The sequence below is a fragment of the Microplitis mediator genome, chromosome 3, assembly GCF_029852145.1.
Source record: "Microplitis mediator isolate UGA2020A chromosome 3, iyMicMedi2.1, whole genome shotgun sequence".
Lineage (NCBI taxonomy): Eukaryota > Metazoa > Arthropoda > Insecta > Hymenoptera > Braconidae > Microplitis > Microplitis mediator.
The window spans coordinates 24,853,766-24,873,240 of NC_079971.1; the positions used below are offsets into that span (position 1 = coordinate 24,853,766).

Consider the following 19,475-nt stretch of genomic DNA (forward strand, 5'->3'; position numbering starts at 1 on the left):
CTTTTGAATTTCGGAGGAATTTTTTTACTTTTTTTCAGAACCTGCTAATCTCATAATTATAATTAATGCATTTGTTTCTGGGAAGTTATTTATTTTTCCCTAGGATAAGGATAATGAGGATCCGAAGGAAGTCGGTATTTTATAAGTGTAGCAGCCAGGTTGGATTTTTTTTTTATGTATAATATGAAGATTAAAAAAAAATATGATGGAAAGATCTAGACAGTTTCCTGCGGAAGTGTTTTTGTAATCGGATCCAAAACTTAAATAAAATGAATAGAATGAAGAGGATCGTAGTGGTTGGAGCGGCAATGTCGGTATTATGGATATTACATACATATACATATATATATGTATGTAAAATGGAGAGATATGAGAGTGTATGTATAAGAGGGGTGTAAAACCAACTGCAGCAGATGTGAACTTATGGCACGCGCCCCTTCTGTACCCAGTGACTCTCAATCATTGAGTCCTGTCCTGTTTCAAAAATTTTCATTCAAATTTATAACAACGGTCTTATGATTCTACCAACGGACATAAAAATCGGGAGTTTATTATTTTGAAAACTATGACGGGGAAGTGGAAGTCGGAAACTGGGACTCGGAATTGGGTCAAAAAGGCCTAGGTGCTCATCTTCGACAGTAGTTTTATTATCTTTTGACACTTGGCGTAATTTCCGCACGTGCTGAAGCCAGTGGATCAAATTACTCAGCATTATACGTATTTTTAAAACTTGATATGGAAATTCTATACTTTTTATACGATAGGGTGACGATCCGATCACGTCCAAAGACTTCCTTAAATTTTTTTTTTTAAATCAATTGCATTTGAAAGTCTGCTGACTAGACAATCGGAATATTTTATTAGTTTTTTTGAAAATTGGCGGGAAATTTAAAAAATTTAAATTAATCTGGTGATAAAAAATTTATTTTACCAGAATTTGGTTTTTAAAAAACAGGGATGGGCAAAATAGGATTTAATAAATACTGAGTATTTAAGTAAAATTTAACTTGAAACCCAAATTAATTATTGGTACGTGTCTAAAAAATACTTATCCTCAGAAACAGAAAAAGTACTAAATAGTTTGTAACTTAGTATTTTTCACGATTTATCTATATTAAATACATTGTACTTGTTGTAGTACTTTTTACTTAAATTTGATATGAGTACTAAGCATAATTGTAATTACAACTTATAATTGTCACAGTATCTATTAAAAAAAAATTTTTAATACTTATTCTATCACTACCAGAACTTTACATACGACGATTGAGACTTAAAATTATCATTTTTGAATATACTATTGCACTCCTAAGATTTTAATAGTCAAATTTATTCATTAGATGATATTAATATATTATTGTCAAATTTATACTGTTTAGTTCAAATAAGTGCACGCGTACAGTTTATGCTTCAGCTTCAACCAGTAATCTAATCAATCATTTTTATATACCCGAGCAAAAATTATTATATTAAATTTTATAACATCATTTCTTTACGGGTTCTTAAAAAAAAAAAAAAACTTTTTTCTATTGACATAAAATTTAAAATAAAAAGTTCTTGTAGAGTTAAAAGGTTTAATCGTTTTAATTTATTATTGGCTCAACTTCTATAGTCAATCTAAAAAATACTCTGGGAGTTTTTAATTATTTTTTGTTAGAAATACCAATGATCTAGTACTTAAATGCAACTTTTAATCTCAGTACAAATGTACTTAGTACTTGAACCGTTCTATGAGTACAAAAGTATTCTTATTTAGTTTAAAAATAAAATACTAAATACTATTGTATTTAGTACTAGGAAAAATTAAAAGTATTTGTAATTAGATAATAAATAAAATACTAAGTACTTCGGTATGTCGTATTGAGTACTTGTTCAAAATACTAATTACTTGCATATTTTTACTCTACAAAAAAAAAATTATTATATATCAAAGTATTTATTACTTAATTAGTACTTAAAATACAAATGTACTTGAGTATGCCCATCACTGTTGAAAAATTACAAGTAAAAATGTCCTCAGTAATAAAACCTTAAATTTTTCGAGCGAGTTCACAACCCAGAGATTTTGGTCTTATGGTTGTTATTAAGGGCAGCTATTGCTGCTTAATGAAATACAAATGGCTTTCTCCGGGGTATATACTTGTGGGCTCGCGTATTATCTTTTTGTACATAAGCCCCAGGGTATATATATAAATATACATATATATTTTAAGAGAAGCCTCGGTGGGTTTCGCCGCGTCTCGAAGATCGAATTAATTGGCCGCGAAAACCTGTTTGGGATCTACCGGCTGTAGTATACTGGGTTGTAAAAATTTATCCGGCTCTTCCGTAGCCCCCAGGCCTCACTAAATTAATCTATATCAACACTCTTTTATTATATATTATCGGAAAGATAATATAAAGCATATTGATAACATTTTAATTCTCAATAATTATATTGGAAAATTTATGTGCTCATATTTTTGGAGGTATGCCAGGAATGTGTCGGAACCGTGTCGATGACAATTGATCGGAAAAATCAAAGGCTCGGGTAGATTTGGGTAAATGTTTTCTTTTGGGATATACTTTGTAAGAATCTTTCACGTAATGCTTATATATGTTTATATATATGTGTGTTGTGATGCCAAGAGGTCTAGAAGTCTAGTCTCACTCCTGGCTCCTGGGTCTTGAATCCTGAGTAGAGAATTTTATGTGAGAGTCTAGTCCTTTTTTGCGGCAGGGACAAGTACGCGACCAGCTGGCGGTTACAATTGACATCCTCTCCTTTGTCCAACTTAACGACATTTTGGATTGTCTTGTTTTGTCTTGTATGCATAATTATTTTTCTTAACAATTATAGCCATTGATTTTTTTATTTACTCATCTGTTTACTAATTACTGTAATTTTTATTCTTGTTATCGGACATGAGTTTCATTAATAATTAAATTTATTAAGTAATTTTTTTTTATTAATTTATTTAATTAATTAATTTTGAGCGATGGAATTTAAAAATTTAAATCGAGTATTCAAACCGGAGTTCAGTAAGCGGACGGAATTTACTCAAATTATTTTTTTTTTTATTTTGAAATTTACTGGAGAAAAATTCAAATTTTACGAATCAGCAAAATTTTAATTTTTTGAAAATATCTTCGAATTTATAAAAGTGACAGTTTCAAATAAACGCGCGAAATTTAAAATTTTAAAATCAAAATTTCCTAATTAGCTTTTGAGAAAAAAATTTAAAAAATTTGACTTTTTTCAAAATTTGATTATTTTGTAATTTAAAAAAAAAAAAAAAAAAAAAAAAAAAAAAAATTTATTATTTAAAAAAAAATATTATCAGTTATTTTGTATTTGTGACGACGAATTTGTAATTTCTATGGTTTTGATGTTAAAAATAAAAGATCGATAATAAAAAATTCCCAGCGATATAAAATATTCCGCGCAATTGTCATTGAAGGTTATAACGTCCATAAAAAAGTTATTTTGTATTCATCGTGCAAAATTATTCTCGGACGTCACTCCCGTGTTGTTGACAACTCCTGCAAAGTGCGATATCGAATTGAAAATCCCAGCGGGTCTTGAGAAAATTTGTAATTATTTTTTTTTGTTCTCAACTCATCGTACTATTGTACAATTTAAAACTCGTATCGTGATCATGTTTTATAAACATCAACCACGAGGAGAATTTTAAAATACCTTTAATTTACCATACGCTTGTATGCAGTATGTACATGGAGAAAAAAATATGGGGAACTTTACTTAAAAATATGAGTTAAAATTACTAAATCCGCATTTCTCGTGTAATTTTTACTAATCTTGAGAGTTAAATTTTTATTTATATTTAGTAGTTTTTATTATTCGAGTATGGAAATAAATATAAACTGCATTAGAAAACTTGACTATATGTTTAGTGAAATTTGCTATCCGATATAGTAAATTTTACCAACCAGTTTAGTAAATTTTACTATATAAGAATGTAATTAAATAAAATTAAATTTTTATTATTTTTTAAACTTTTTATTATTATTATTGTTATTATTAATGGCATGTGAATTAGTGTTGGGTCAATTTTGATATTTAAAAATCACTTGACTTGACCGAGATTCGAACCCTGATCTCCCGCGTGCGAATCCTGTCCTCAGTCTGCCGGTCCGAAGTCTCCTTTGACCGAAAGCATCTGAACTTGTAATGCATATTCGTACACGCAATCTCTGCCAATTGTTAATTTTATCGATCTGCTTTAGAAAAATTACAAACCGTTTAGTAATTTGTCAGTTGCTGCATAATATTTAATACTACGCTATTAATCTGATTTACAGAAGTTTCTAAACAGATTGTAATTTTTGCATACTGTAGAGTATTCAATGCATATTTTTAGTTAATTTTTATATTTTTGCAGAATAAAAATCGTTGAATCGTATAATGAAATGTATGACTCAACGTTTAGTAATAATTTAATATACTCTTTATAAAAATTGCTGTTCTATTAATAAAAAATACGAATGAATTAGTAATAAAATTAATAATATATCAATTTTTCAAATAAACATACAGTAATAATTAGAATTTTGGGATTTTGCTATACATTTAGTAATAGATAGTAAAAGTAATCCATTTATTGCTTTGCATCAGTATTTCTTACTAAAATATATTAAGTATTGAAATATTTTCGAGACTGGTCTTCTCCGTGTTCATTTTGGCTTCCGTGACTGTGTAATTTTTAAACTTTAAAACCGAGTAATTATTTCGAAAACAGTAGGATGAACTTAAAATATTTCTGTAGTTGTAAGTTATAACGAATCCACCTGCTTCTTAAACGCTTTACACCTGCTACATTATTCCAATCGACGGTTGGATTAACATCTGCCTATTTAACTAATTCCAAAATACAAAATATATTTAAAATTTTTTATAAAAATTTTCTCACAATAGCAGGGACAAAAAATAATTTTACCGTCGAGAAACGATATTTAAAAATTAACTAGTTTAGTGGGAATGAGCGTCGAGTACCGGTTTTAAGCCGTGTGAATTTATATATTTTTTTTTCACAAGGTCAAGTTCAAATTCGCAAACAATACCCGAATATTTAGTACGTTGTCAGACTAAAATTGGTCCCACTCGTTTCCGTTCACGAGTCCACGGCTGCGGGTCTTTGTCCTATCGAGATCATTCACTCTAATGTTTTATTCATGTATCGGGAAAAAAACACTCCGTGCTTCGGGTATTAATACTTCGATGATGAAAAAATTTTTTTCGGTACCGCTGATGTATTTATCAATTTCTTTTTCTTCATTCATGGATATTAAGGTTCTATATTTTTTAAGACGTATTCAAGGGATAGTTTTTATCAGTCTGCGAAGGTAAGACAGAAGTTTGGTTATTTAATACTGGTAAGAAAGAAAGCTGTTTCAATAAGAGAAGTACTCCGATGAAAAAAATTTATAAAAAAAATATATGTTAAAATATAAAAAAAATATATTTTTCATATAAAGAAAATATATTAAAAATACATAAAAAATATATAAATATGTATAAAAAATATATTTTAAATAGCTAACTTTTGGCCGATTTTTGTATATATTTTACACATTTTAAATATATTAAAAATATATAAAAAATACATGTATAAAAATATACGAAAAATATATTTTTTATATAACTTTTGTATATTTTTAAATATAAAAAAAATATATTTTTTGTATATTTTTATACATGTATTGTTTATATATTCTCAGATATATTTTTAATATATTTAAAATATATACGAAAATTGGCCAAAAGTTAGCTATTTAAAATATATTATTTATACATATTATATATATATTTATATATTTGTTATGTATTTTCAATATAGTTTTTTTATATTTAACATATATTTTTTTAATAAATTTTTTTCATGGGGGTAGAGATTGTAGCCTACCATAGTCGCCAAGTTTGCTGCAAAAATTGGCTTTTCCAAAAGTTAATGGCAACTTGCCGCCAACTTTCTGAAAAAATTGGTGGGTAAAGTTGACATTACATTAGTTGATGGAAAGTTGCCTTCAATTTTCTTAGAAAGTTCGCGGTAGGTTGTAGCGGATGACTATAATAATATAATACAGGTCCGGATGATACACATCCTGATCGTACAGATATCAGATAATCAATTACCCAGATCCCGATGACACATATTGAGTTTCTTACTTACCAACCATAATCACACAGTGTCCATGATCCAAAACGTTCCGTATCTCCGAGATACCGACCTCGAAGAAACGACTTTCTCAGAAAGTTGCTGAAATGTTGCCATCAACTAATGGAATACCAATTTTTGCCACCAACATTCTCAGAAAATTGCCATCAGCTTATGGAAATGCCAATTTTTGTGGCCAACTTGGCTATCAGAGTGCTCGATCTAATTATCAGTATCACCAGAATCTGTCATAGTCATCCGCCCGCAGATTGTCACCAACTTTCGGGGAAAATTGAAGGCGACTTTCCATCACCAAGTTGCCAGTTGACGGAAAATTTCTCTGTCGTCTTCATATTGCGGCAGATTGACGACTTTCTTAGAAAGTTGAGACAGATTTGTAACCGACACTAGATCTATTTAGTCTCTATGCTAACAGTCGCGGAGAAACTATAGCTATCTAGGTTACCGATGGGTTCATAGCTTCGAAGTTCACCATTTTTACGGTAGGCGTGATAAGTTTAGCGTTCGTAAATCTTATAAATGATGAATAATAGCAGTCTGGAGCAAATCAATGAAAATTCTTCAGCGTTTCTTACAGATTCTGGGAATCCTGCCACAGATTTCATTTGCAAAAACAATTTTTTTATAAATTTTCCGTTTACGATCTTCTAGAATATTTCTGACGATCTACAAAAATTACATGGTCCACATTTCGATCACTTAAAAAAAAAAACTAGAAATTTTGAATATTTTGAACCCCGCAGAAAAGCATGCTTTGAAAAGCAAAAAACTCTTAGGAGTAAAGTAAAGTAGAATCTTATATTCGAAAGGCATACATATACAAGGGGTTTGGGGTGCACTCTATAGTAAAAAAAGTATGAGAAATCTCGAAGCTAACGCATTGGCATGTACCTACACGTAGTCGCGTGTGTCCCCGAGGGCCGTTAAATAATTCACCGCATCTGGAGCGGTAGCAGCTCGTTGTCGAGGTGCGCCAAGAGCCGTGTGTGTGTGCGACACACGCCCAAGGACCGATCAAATATTAACATGTTCCCGACGCAGGGTTACTCTTAGCCAACTTACGCTCCCTATCCGGCATCCAGGAAACAAACAAAATTTCCTCTTTTTTCCACTAAAACTCTCAAGACTCGAGACCTCGGTGCCATTCCCCCTCCCACCAGCTCTTTTACGATCGCGATGAGTACCGTGTAAAGAGCCTCGTCCTCGGACACAATCTTCCGCAATCATAATTCATTTTTACAGCCGGTCAGTTATTTTTTCGGTCCGACATAAAAATGCGTCTCTTCTTTACGATTTCTCTTCCCCGGTTCGACTTCGCCCAATAACAAATAAGTATCGGTATCAAGTGACAAATTGGCGACCAAGAAATTTGACCCACGACTTTACAACGTATCGATTGTCGCGGTCGTTGCTTTATTTTCATTTCATTAGCTAATACCCGAAAACATGTCCGAGGGTGAAAAAGAGCCTTCTGGTCAACGAGCCGTGTCATCTGGGCTAATCATCATTATAATTATCCTGGTAACCCAATCCCCGGACAAGGGGATGCATAAACGCGTTGGCTTCTCCAACAACTCACCCTCGTTGTCTTAATTCCTTCTTCAGTTGTCCCAACAACCGGCATTCTTTCCGTCTTGTCTATTCCTCGCCCTCGGTCTTGATCCCGCCAAAATCACCCTGGGCAAACAGTTGGGTATAGTCTGGGTTGGCATTATCTACTGAAGACTTTCCCGCGACTCCGACCGCCCATCTAACTTTAACAATTACGAGTTTCGCGGAAAAATAAATTAATTGCTAACGACTACGGCCTCATCACTTCCCATCAGCTCACGTCTTCAACATTCGTCTGGGATAATCACGCTCTAGAAATCCCTCTTTATAAAATGTTGTAGATGTAGCGGCTTAATAAGACCATACAGTTTTAATACAAAATTTGGAAACTTGAATCGCAATTGATTTCCGCATCACACTTTTATATTTTCCATAAGAATGACATAAAAATTTTTTGCGCGTCTTCTGATTTTTATAACTAGCTAACGATGTGACGTAGGGAGAATCTGAAGGCATGATTTTGTAGAGAATTGAATGCTCTACAAAAAAAGTCTCTTATCATTTTTTGATAAATTTATCTGTTAAAAAGTTATCGGAGCTTGAAGTCAAATTTATAGTAAATTTCGAGATCTTTTTACTTTTCCGCCGGAAATATCAGACTTATCACAAAATGTCAAAGGGCTTTTTTTGTAGACAATTTTATTCCCTATAAATTATCTCTGATAAATTTTTTTCAAATTCCGCATTTTTTTTAGTTATTTTCATTTTAATGTCAAACTTTTAAAATCGATCAGAATATATCTTTTTTTTTAAAAGCTTGGCATTAAAATGGAAATAACTAGAAAAAAATGCGAAATTCGAAAAAAATTTATCAGAGATAATTTGTAGGGAACAAAATTTTCTACAAAAAATCTTCTGTGACATTTTGTGATAAGTCTGATATTTCCGCCGGAAAAGTAAAAAAATCCCGAAATTTACTAGAAATTTGACTTCAAGCTCCAATAACTTTTGAACAGGCGAATTTATCAAAAAATGATAAGAGATTTTTTTTGTAGAGCGTTCAATTCCCTACAAATTATTTCTAACAAAGTTTTTTGAAATTTTGCATTTTTTTCGAGTTAATATCATTTTAATGTCAAACTTTTAAAACCGATCAGAATATATTTTTTTTTTTAAGAGCTTGGCATTAAAATGGAAATAACTAGAAAAAAATGCGGAATTTCAAAAAACTTTATCAGAAATAATTAGTAGGAAATAAAATTGTCTACAAAAAAGCTTCTATGACATTTTGTGATAAGTCTGATATTTCCGCTGGAAAAGTAAAAAAATTCCAAAATTTACTATAAATTTGACTTCAAGCTCCAATAACTTTTGAACAGGCGAATTTATTAAAAAATGATAAGAGACTTTTTTTGTAGAGCGTTCGATTCCCTACGAAATTACACCCTGAGTTCATCTGTACAATGAGCCATTGCCGAGCTACAAAATTTCAAACTTAATTTTTTTCCGTGTTATTTAAATGAGAAATAGAAAATCGCGACCCGCGTGTTTTGAATTAAACACAAAATTTCTCACTGCGGACATGTTGCAGGATCAAGACAGTGGTGTGTCGAACGTCTTCTTTCGATCGTATTTTTTGTTATTTAGTATTGTCGCTACTCGAATTTCTTTAGTGTCACGTCTTTGTCGGCGAGTAAAATGACGTGGGTGTGTTTGTCATACGTCGATAGACGTCACGACACTTTTATGTCGTGTGTATAATGTGCAGGGTGACAAAAGCCAACTGAGAATAAGAGTTGACGTCGACAAATATAAAGAAAGAGAGAGAGAGAAAGTGGTATGACATGATGGTGGTTGGAGATAGGGCGTCGCGAATAGAGTACGCGTTGAGATAAATATTTGAGGAATTTGTCGTCGCTGTTGTCGTTGGTTCTTGTTGTCTTCCTCACCGTGAGGGACCTATCGCTTGTTTGGGTGAACGATAAAGGGATTTCAGTCAATTTGCATCCCTCATTTTATTTCTCTTACTTATTTTTTTTTATGTTTGTCATATTTTCATTTCATACTTCGACAGAATTGTTTGCTGACGAAAGTCGATTTGTTTTAACCGACGGCTATAAATTTATTTATTTATCGGAGGCGAATATTTTATTTTAAATTTAAATTAGGCTGTAATGGATTTAGTGTTAATTGTCAGAGTTCCCAGTAACTATAAATGGTTATGTGGTGTATGTGGGAAGTAGGGTATGTTGTCTGGTTGTGAAAAGCTCCGCGTAACTAGGATAAAAGGCCGAGTGAGTTCATTAATGGATTAAGAGTTACGATCAATACGAATTAACCAGGCCTCTGGTATCTCTGATACGTGGAATTGCTTTCACTATTTTAGTATACATGACACAGCTAAACAAATTTATACATTTTGTTTATTCAGCTCACTCAAACTATTTATTTTATCATTTGTTTATTTAACTATTTTTTTTAAGGTTTCAATTGAGGATTTATGGGAAATCGTTCTGCGTTTGACATTTTTCTGCTTTTTACAGACTTTCAAGATAAATTTCTCGTTATCCGTTGAGTTTAGGAAGAAATTTGATTCCAGCTTTTTTGTAGGGAATTTGAAGGCCTACAAAAAAGGTTATTATGAATTTTTACCTAAGTCTAATATTTAACGCGTAATTAATAAATAAATGAATTATATCTGAAAAAAAATCACTAATTTCGTAATTTTGATTTTTGACTTTAAATATCTCCTTAACTATTGACTTTAGGACGAAAATTTAAGGGATCACTTTTGTAGAAAATTTGAAGATCTACAAAAAAGGTCCTTGTAAATTTTTACATAAGTTTGATATTTAACGAGTAATTAACAAATAACTGAATTAATGTCTGAAGAAAAATCACTAATTTCGTAATTTTAATTTTTAATTTTAAATAACTCCTTAACTATTGGCTTTAGGACGAAAATTGATAGGATCACTTTTGTAGATAATTCAAAGATCTATAAGAAAGATCCGTTTAAATTTTTACCTAACTTTGATATTTAACGAGTAATCAACAAATAAATGAATTATTTTTAAATCTTTAAAGAAAAATCACTAATTTCGTAACTATAATTTTTAATTTTAAATAACTCCTTAACTATTGGCTTTAGGAAGAAAATTTATAGGATCACTTTTGTAGATAATTTAAAGATCTGTAAAAAAGGTTCCCATAAATTTTTACTTAACTTTGATATTTAACGAGTAATCAACAAATAAATGAATCATTTTTAAATCTTTAAAGAAAAATCACTAATTTCGTAATTTTTATTTTTAATTTTAAATATCTACTTTACTATTGGCTTAAGGACGAAAATTAATAGGACCACTTTTGTAGAAAATTCAAAGATCTATAAGAAAGATCCGTTTAAATTTTTACCTAACTTTGATATTTAACGAGTAATCAACAAATAAATGAATTATTTTTAAATCTTTAAAGAAAAATCACTAATTTCGTAACTATAATTTTTAATTTTAAATAACTCCTTAACTATTGGCTTTAGGAAGAAAATTTATAGGATCACTTTTGTAGATAATTTAAAGATCTGTAAAAAAGGTTCCCATAAATTTTTACTTAACTTTGATATTTAACGAGTAATCAACAAATAAATGAATTATTTTTAAATCTTTAAAGAAAAATCACTAATTTCGTTACTTTAATTTTTGATTTTGAATATCTCCTAAACTATTGGCTTAAGGACGAAAGTTGATAGGACCACTTTTGTAGAGAATTCAAAGATCTATAAAAAAGGTCTCTATAAATTTTTACTTAATTTTGATATTTAACGAGTAATCAACAAATAAATGAATTATTTTTAAATCTTTAAAGAAAAATCACTAATTTCGTTACTTTAATTTTTGGTTTTGAATATCTCCTAAACTATTGGCTTAAGGACGAAAGTTGATGAGATCACTTTTGTAGAAAATTAAAAGATCTATAAAAAAGGTTTTTATAAATTTTTATCTAAACCCAGTAGTTTAGGAGCTAGAGGTTATTAAAGTCAAAAGAACAATTTTGAAAAATTATTTTCCCAGCTTCGTATATCTGAGAGCTAGAAATCAGAATAAACAAAAAAAAGTGAAAGTTATTTCCTCGGGGGGTCGATTCAGCCCCCTCTGGGTCATAAGCATGACAAAAAGCAAATCATTGAACAGAATTTTCGTATTTCTAACCCTCGAGATCGCAACATCTCCATATCTAATGTAATTCACAGTAGTGGCTTCATCAGCCCTGATCTCTAGCCCGGAACTAACTACAAATGCCATGGCTAGATGTCTCCGTATTTTTTTTTAAAACTTTTTTCATCCCCTAAAAGTTTTTTTTTATTTTACATTAGCAAGTTATGGCGACAGTATTTGCATGTAAACGAGTGTGTCGTTATAATTCTTTATTTTACAGCCTCCGTTACCTCATCTGGGTCATGTAACCCCGGGATAATACATTGGCATTATGTCGTAGTATTAGAATGATGGTAATGGCGGATAAAATCTTCTCATGTTTGCTCTTTGTATATATAAGAACCTTCAGTGGCACATCCTGAGGTAGTTAAAGGGATGTTTGTGTTTAGGTCGTGTGACGGTTTATCAAATTGCTAGTTTGTGACTTTGCGAAGGGTCGCGGAGCCCAAAACACCTCGACGTCTACACCAAATATGAAAGCTTATAACCCAACGTGACTATAAACCCTCAGCCGGTAGCCGACTTGAAGGTGGTTAAGATTTAATTTAAATTTTGATCCGTCAAAGTCGGTAAGACGATCGAAATTACTTTGCGAGAATTGCCAAAACATTTTACAATCGATTCACAGATTGATATGACGAGCGTGTAACTCTGGTCTCAGTGGTCTTCATATGGGGGTTGAATTTTAAAACTACCCCGTTGGGAGTGAGGGTGAATGTCTGTGTATGTGTGAATGTGCGACGTCTCACGCGAAATCAAACTACAGACCCTTTGCCCCGATGGTGGTGAAAGTACACGTCCTGTGGGACGTACAAAATTGTTGGCTGATACTTGAATTTAAAGTGGATCACAATCGTTGCTCCTACTTTAAAATATATCCTTTCTTCCATTATATTTTATGCTTCTTACTATGAAATTCCCCGTAATTGGGATCAATTTTCGAGCCCCTTTTCAAAACCCGCCAATTAAGGATTTCGAAGGCTCCTTTTTCGACTGCAACAAAGAAGGGCTTACGTCGCACGTTAACGTAAAAAAACTATGGGGTATTCTTTTTTGGTGATCGGAGATGACCGCCCAGAAATTTGAATCCAAACTGAAAGTCCGCTTATGGGATATGGCCGAAAAACGAAATCCCCGAATCCCGAATTCGAGGCATGCTTTCGGAGGAATGAATGATAAATAAGAGGGAATAATTTAAACAATTGTAATTTACAATATGAGGACAAAGTAGTAAATATCTGGCAGAATGTGTCCCAGTTGGGTATTGATGATCAGTTAGGTTCTAAGGGAGTTTCGATCAGTAACCGAGCCAGAGTATAGTCAACGATGTAGCCATTGGCCAGCTGGTGCCTACGAGGTCTCACGGGAAATGATGCCACTTTGCGAGGACCGAATGGAAATGACCTCGGAATCTCTTAGCTCAGCTCTCCCTGTCCATCTATACATACATCCATGTACTAAAAAAGGACCTTTTTTACGTTTCAATCGACGTAAATAACGAAGAAAGAGAATTTTGTTATTACGTTCATTTCTGCAATAAGTCCGAGTAAATCTTAACGTCAGACACACGAAGGAAATTCAATCCACGGCTCTTCTTGGGTGTACTTCTTATTCTCCGAGCACCAGCCCGCAGGATTTTCGGCACCCAGGGAATCTTTAATTATGCTAAGTAACGTCTTTGCGAGCAGGAGCTTCCTCTAGTCCCGAGTATACTTTGCTGTGCAACGGTCATAATATTTAATCACTACTCGTTTATTTTATTCCGAGAAAAGCCGTCCTAAGGCGCGTTACAGGAAGCAAAAACCTGGTAAAATTATTGTCCAGAGTATCTGTTCCTTCAGCTCACTGTTCACGACTGAAATCGCGAGGCATGCGGCTGTCGGGTTGCATTAAATTCTTGAAAGCATTTCGAGGATTGTCTTGGAGATAAAAAGTCATAAGAGAAGCTCGGTGCTGTAAAAAGATGCCTCGGAGTTAGACAGAGATGACAAAAAATAATCAGCAAAGTGAAATCCTCACGCTCTCCTTCGCTCAACCCTTTCGATCTTAAAGATTACGCAACAAACGAGCGCTCGCGGGAAGGGAAAGCACCTCGATAAATGGGGTGCCAACTTGCGTGGGGTTTTGCTGGCACTCTGCTTACCCCTTTTAAGGTCTCACCCGGTTTCCCAAGAACAGAACCAAGATTTCACCCAGTTGTCGAGCTGCTTACAACTACACGTCCAAGTCTTTTCAATATACTAAAGAGTTTCATTTCTATCAATGGCTCTCTGACATTTATTACTAAAGACAGAAAAACTTTACGACCAAAATCCTGGATCGTAATGAAATTAGAATATTTTCTGCCTGCAAAGTCACTGAAATAATTTCTCAGATAAGATTTTTTCCAATCCCTTTTTACAGCGAGATGCAACAAACATCGAGTTTATGATCATCCTCGCCAGTAAACTTGCCGTCTTATTTTCCCTTTAATGCCAGGGGTGAGTTTCATTTTTTGACACCCGGTGTATTTGATTCCACCCTTGTAATAAACCCCAGGGGTTACCTCGACGTTGTGCTACGACTCCCTACATGTCATATCGACACCTCACTCGCTTTCTCTCTCAGTGTGCTGGGACCCTCAACCCACAGCTCCGAGGGTGCCTTCAAGGTAATTTACTTTCGTATTTTATTCTTCACGACAAGATCTCACCCCCCGGATCTTTGTTATATTTTTTTCTTCCTTCCTCGTACATCAAATATCTAACATTCCTGTCTTGTAGCTTCTTGTCCTGTGCACTCTATTAGATACTTTCCTTCTTATATATTTTTTTTTATAAACTTTTTCATTCCTAATTCCTCGATTCGTCTATCCGACTTGTTGGTCTTCTTTACGTTGTCATGACACCTGAAGAAACCCCAAGATGACGTCGAGTCTAACAAGATTTACAACCAGAATCCCAACTTAGTGTCATTTCTTGGTTTCTTTGTCAACAATCTCGTTAATTTCGATCGCGATTACAAAAAGTTCCGTTACTTTTTAGGTCAAGCACCAGATCTTCAACCAAATCGTCTAGTTTGAGATTTAGGACTCAGTTGATTGCATCAAGACCAGGCTTAGGCCCAGGTTCGGAATGAGATGTAGCTTCTAGGATAGGTCAAGGTTCAAATTTCGGTTTAATTGCAGAAAGCTTGGAGTCTGCGTTTATTTAAAAGTCTATACGTCAGGCAGGTATAGAGAAATTCACGAATTCCGAGCTTTTCGACATCAAGCAAGTCAACCCCTTCTTGAAAGGTGTCCTGTCAACACGTTCGGGGACAAAACTTATCCTAAGAAGCCTTTAAGAACACCAAGCTACAGACTTACCCACACACACACACACTTTGGTGGGGTTATAAAAGTATCCGCATGCGCAGATTACGGAAAAACTGCCCGCCTCCAAGTTGCCGCCCCGTGTCGCAGCTTTTGCACCCCTTTAACCCCGGTGACCCTCATCTCTTTCTCACTTTATACAAACTTAACTCCATCTCGCTCGCCCCAATGTCTTCTCCCTTGGAAACTAGTCCCTTTCTTTGTCCCCCATATTCTTCCTCGTATTCTTCTGCCGTCGTGGGGTGACACTACCCCTTGACCCCCTCAAGACGTCGCGGGACGTCGAGCCACCTTTTTCAGGGATGTCTCGGTAAACGTGCTACCAACCACCGTGTGTGCTATCTCACCTCGTCGTTTTTTAATCATTTGGTTTAAAAATTTTTCGTACCCTTGCTATCAACCGTAAATGCAGTGTCGGAATTCCCACTAAAATTTTTTCATAGAGCGTAGAGAAAATTATTGTTGTTTGCCACTCGACAGCGTGTGCGTATATATGTGTGTGTGCTTAACAACGTCATACCGGTTTCAACAAAACCGTCCATCAAATTCTCAATCCGGCAATCTAATTGGCACGCCACCAGGTAATTGTCCAGCCTCGATAATTGGTCCAATTAATTTGAAACGTAAAAGTCCGATTATTATCAGTTGGTGTTCACTCATCACTTTTCAGACACAAATACCCAAACTCTGTTTCGTCATTGTGATCATTACGTAAAAAAAAAAAAAAAAAAAAAAAAAAAAAAAAAAAAAAAATTTATAAAATAAATAAATAAATGAAATAACGAGAAAAAAAAAGTAAAAATAAAATAAAATAAATAAAATGGTGGTGAAAATAGCACAACACTTGAAACACTATTTTCGGATTAAAAGTAATCGAACGGATCGCACCACTCTCGTTGCAAATGCATTTCGTTCATTATCTCTGTATCAAAATTTTCACGTGACGATCTCGTTGAAAAATATTTTTTTTCCACCCGACCGATTATACGGATTTTTTTTTACTAGTACTCTATTTAAATATTAATACTCATTATCTACTAGGGTGGGTTGAAAAAAAACTTTTTTTTTTCTTAGCATGGGGGTAGAATTTGTACCATAAAAAAAAAAATTTTTCAAGAAAAAAAATTTTTTTACTCAACTTTTTGAGGTGGCCCACTCGTTTTTAAAATAAATAATTGATCAAACGGGGTAGTCCCAACGAAAAAAATTACATGGTGTTCTAGAATCTGTAGGGTGTCCCCTTGAAGGCTAATTGAAAGTCAGAAATTTAAAAAATTTTTTTCCTATTATTTTTGTAATTTAAGTAAAAAATTCAAAAATGAAAAGCATTTTCTTCTGAATTAAAATTAAAGTGAAGTAAAAAAAAATCACATTCGAAAATTATTAGATGTTTTCCCCAATTTTGGACAAAAAAATTTTTTTCGTTGGAACTAAGGTACAAATTCTACCCCCATGCTAAGAAAAACAAAAAAAAATTTTTTTTTCAACCCACCCTATTATCTACCCAGTATTTTTTTAACAAAACTAATAAACGGGGTATTAGGGTTAGGTTTTTTTAAAATGAAAGTGTTTTGGGAAAACAGTGAATACAATCGGCGCATGGATTAAATGACGAGAGAAGTGCTGATTGAAAAGAGAGATGGGAATTGGAAAAGGGTAGGAAAGTGGTCGGAGTCTGAGGGGGTTCATGACCCCGCATTGTTGGTCATACGGGCTTAGGATTATCGGGGGGCTCATTTGGGGGTCGGTTCTCTGCTTCTACAGATACGTTTTCAGATCGATAGTATCGTTTCGACATTCGAATGAGTCATTTGTGATATTTATTCAAAAAAACACCGAAAATTTTTCAAAATTTTTTTACCACCCTCGTTTTTTCCCTTCTTCGTCTTCTTCTCCTAGTCTTTTTCTTACTCATTTGTCTGCCCTATCGCCCCGTATCATTTCTAACTTCAACCCCTATTTCACGAGACTAAACGTAACGTAAAGACTGGGGTCTTTTCGTCTTTGTTTTCCTTATTCCTTCTGGCAGTGTCGTTTCATAGTCGCTGGCGAGATGTTTCATGTCGTCTATCCTCGGAAATAAGACTAAAAAAAAATCCAGTATCATAAATAGTGACTAAAAAAATTAACAATAATTCTATGAAAAAAAAATCTAAGTGATGATGGTAAAGAACAGAAGTTTTGAATTCGAAAATAATAAAATAATAAAATTATTTGGTAAACAAATAATTGTAAAAGTTTTAAATGAAATTGCTGTCCATTTTATAACTTTATAAATATATATGTTGTTATTTTTGTCGGTTTTTTTAGATCCAAGTAACGAGGCTCGTTATCCACACCAAGAGAAAAAGAAGGAAAAGGGGAAGAAGAAGGTGACAAGTAAGAAGAGACGGTGACGAGCCTGAGTAGTGGAAACACCGGGATTATTATGAAGACAGACAAGGAAAGATTTAGCGTTAATCGGTGTCAGTAAGGGGTTGTTTGTTAAAAAAATGTAATATGTGTATGTATATATGTATATTTGGAAGTACGGGTAAAAAAGAGAGGGTGAAAAACCTAGTGGTGGGGGTGGACACGCGTGTGTAAGTAAGAGATACTTTTTCCCCACTGCTCTGTAAAAAGACTCCCCACCGTATTGTGGAAAACTGTTCGCGAGTCGTGGGGGATTCTCTGCTAGTTGGGGGCTGGGGGCGGCGGCCTCAAAAATACACCGCAACCACACCGCGCGGCTCCACCGCAGAAGCCGCCACCGCCTTCCACCGAACCCAAAACGAGACCGCGCGAGTTAAACACCCTGACTACCCCAAGAGAGAAGGACGAGTGAGAGGAACCCGAGCATCCGACCGACCAACCAACCAACTAACCGACCAACCAGTTAACCAACTACTTCCTGGATACAAACTGATCACTTTGAGTGTCTTGACTGCTGGCCAACGGGACACTTTGACCGTCAGTTGATTTCCCCGTTTGCGAAAGGGAAATAAGTCATCGAGATTTTTGGTTCCTTGCTCGGAGGATCGTCGACCGAGACCTGGACAGTGATTGTGTTGTGCGTCACCAGTTATGGGAATGTGATGGTGCGGTGGTCAATTGACATCCGAGTTAAATGCGATAATTAGTGGCCATTAAAACATTGCTCGAATGTTCGAACTGTTCATTAGTGCTCGCAGATGGACATTACTGACAGTTTTTGATAACAATAATCAGTTCGGAGGCTAATTTGCTCGAGGAACCAGAAGTGGAATAGTTTGTAACGAAACCCAGTGGTCATCCGCGGTCAAGAAAGTTTTGATTGATGGTCGAGCGGTTGAACGTGATTAAAAATTTATAAACTGAAATCGGTGAATAAGTAAACAGGAAGACGTAGAAGACGTAAAAAGGCGAGCTTATTTGAGAATGTCTCAAAGGCGAAGGGAATGATAAGGAAGAAAAGTAAAATAAAAAGGAACCCACTGTCAATTCCAATAAAACGAATTTTCTCCGCGACTTGGCATTGAAGAGAAGAATTTGCAAACGGATCCTACTACCACTACAACTTCTGTGTACTGCCTTAAACTTATCCGTCGCGGGATAATGAAATAAGGATCAAAGCGATCGCTTATTTGTAAGACTTCTGCTCCGGGGTCTGTAGAAATAAATCCCATCTGAGACGGATTGGAAAAACAGATTCGATTCTTGTATTGTGGTGAAGTTTTCACTATCATTTGGCATTTGATTCCTTCTATCAGTTACTGATCTGGAGCTTTAGATGCAAGGGATCCTTGAGCTTCACTAATTGGATAAGAAGTAAATGATCAAGATCTCATGACGAATCCCCTGAGAGATGTTCGCCCGGAGGATCGTCCTCTTGGTCTAGACTACTCGGATCCGCGGCTCAGGGCGAATCATCATCAGGTGAACGGAAATCCCGCGGGTCAGATAACCAGCACCATAAGTTCGAGGCTCAGGAAAACGAGAGGGTCATCCTCGCGCAGAAGAATGCACTTGGCCGGTGATAATCCCAATTCCACGAGCTCTTCCAACAATCAACCGGTACCGGACTACGCACTTACTGCTGATCTTCTCGCCGAACGTACCCTCGACGGGCTCCTGGCCGAGCATCCTGGCGAACTCATCCGAACAGGTTTTTCCTTGATTGGGATAATTCGGAATCTCTTTAAGACTGATTCGAGAATGAGG

At 34.5% G+C, this 19,475-nt stretch overlaps 1 protein-coding gene across 1 annotated transcript in view; it reads left to right on the plus strand.

Annotated features, from left to right (window-relative positions):
* The window catches only part of LOC130664506 (centrosomal protein of 162 kDa), a 41,646-nt gene extending 22,570 nt beyond the window's left edge, over window positions 1-19,076 (plus strand). The window contains exon 4 of the mRNA XM_057464448.1: window positions 17,607-19,076. Coding sequence (XP_057320431.1) covers window positions 17,607-17,692 — 86 coding nt within the window. The 3' untranslated portion in view covers window positions 17,693-19,076. The remainder of the gene's footprint in view (window positions 1-17,606) is intronic.
* Window positions 19,077-19,475: the final 399 nt, after the last annotated feature.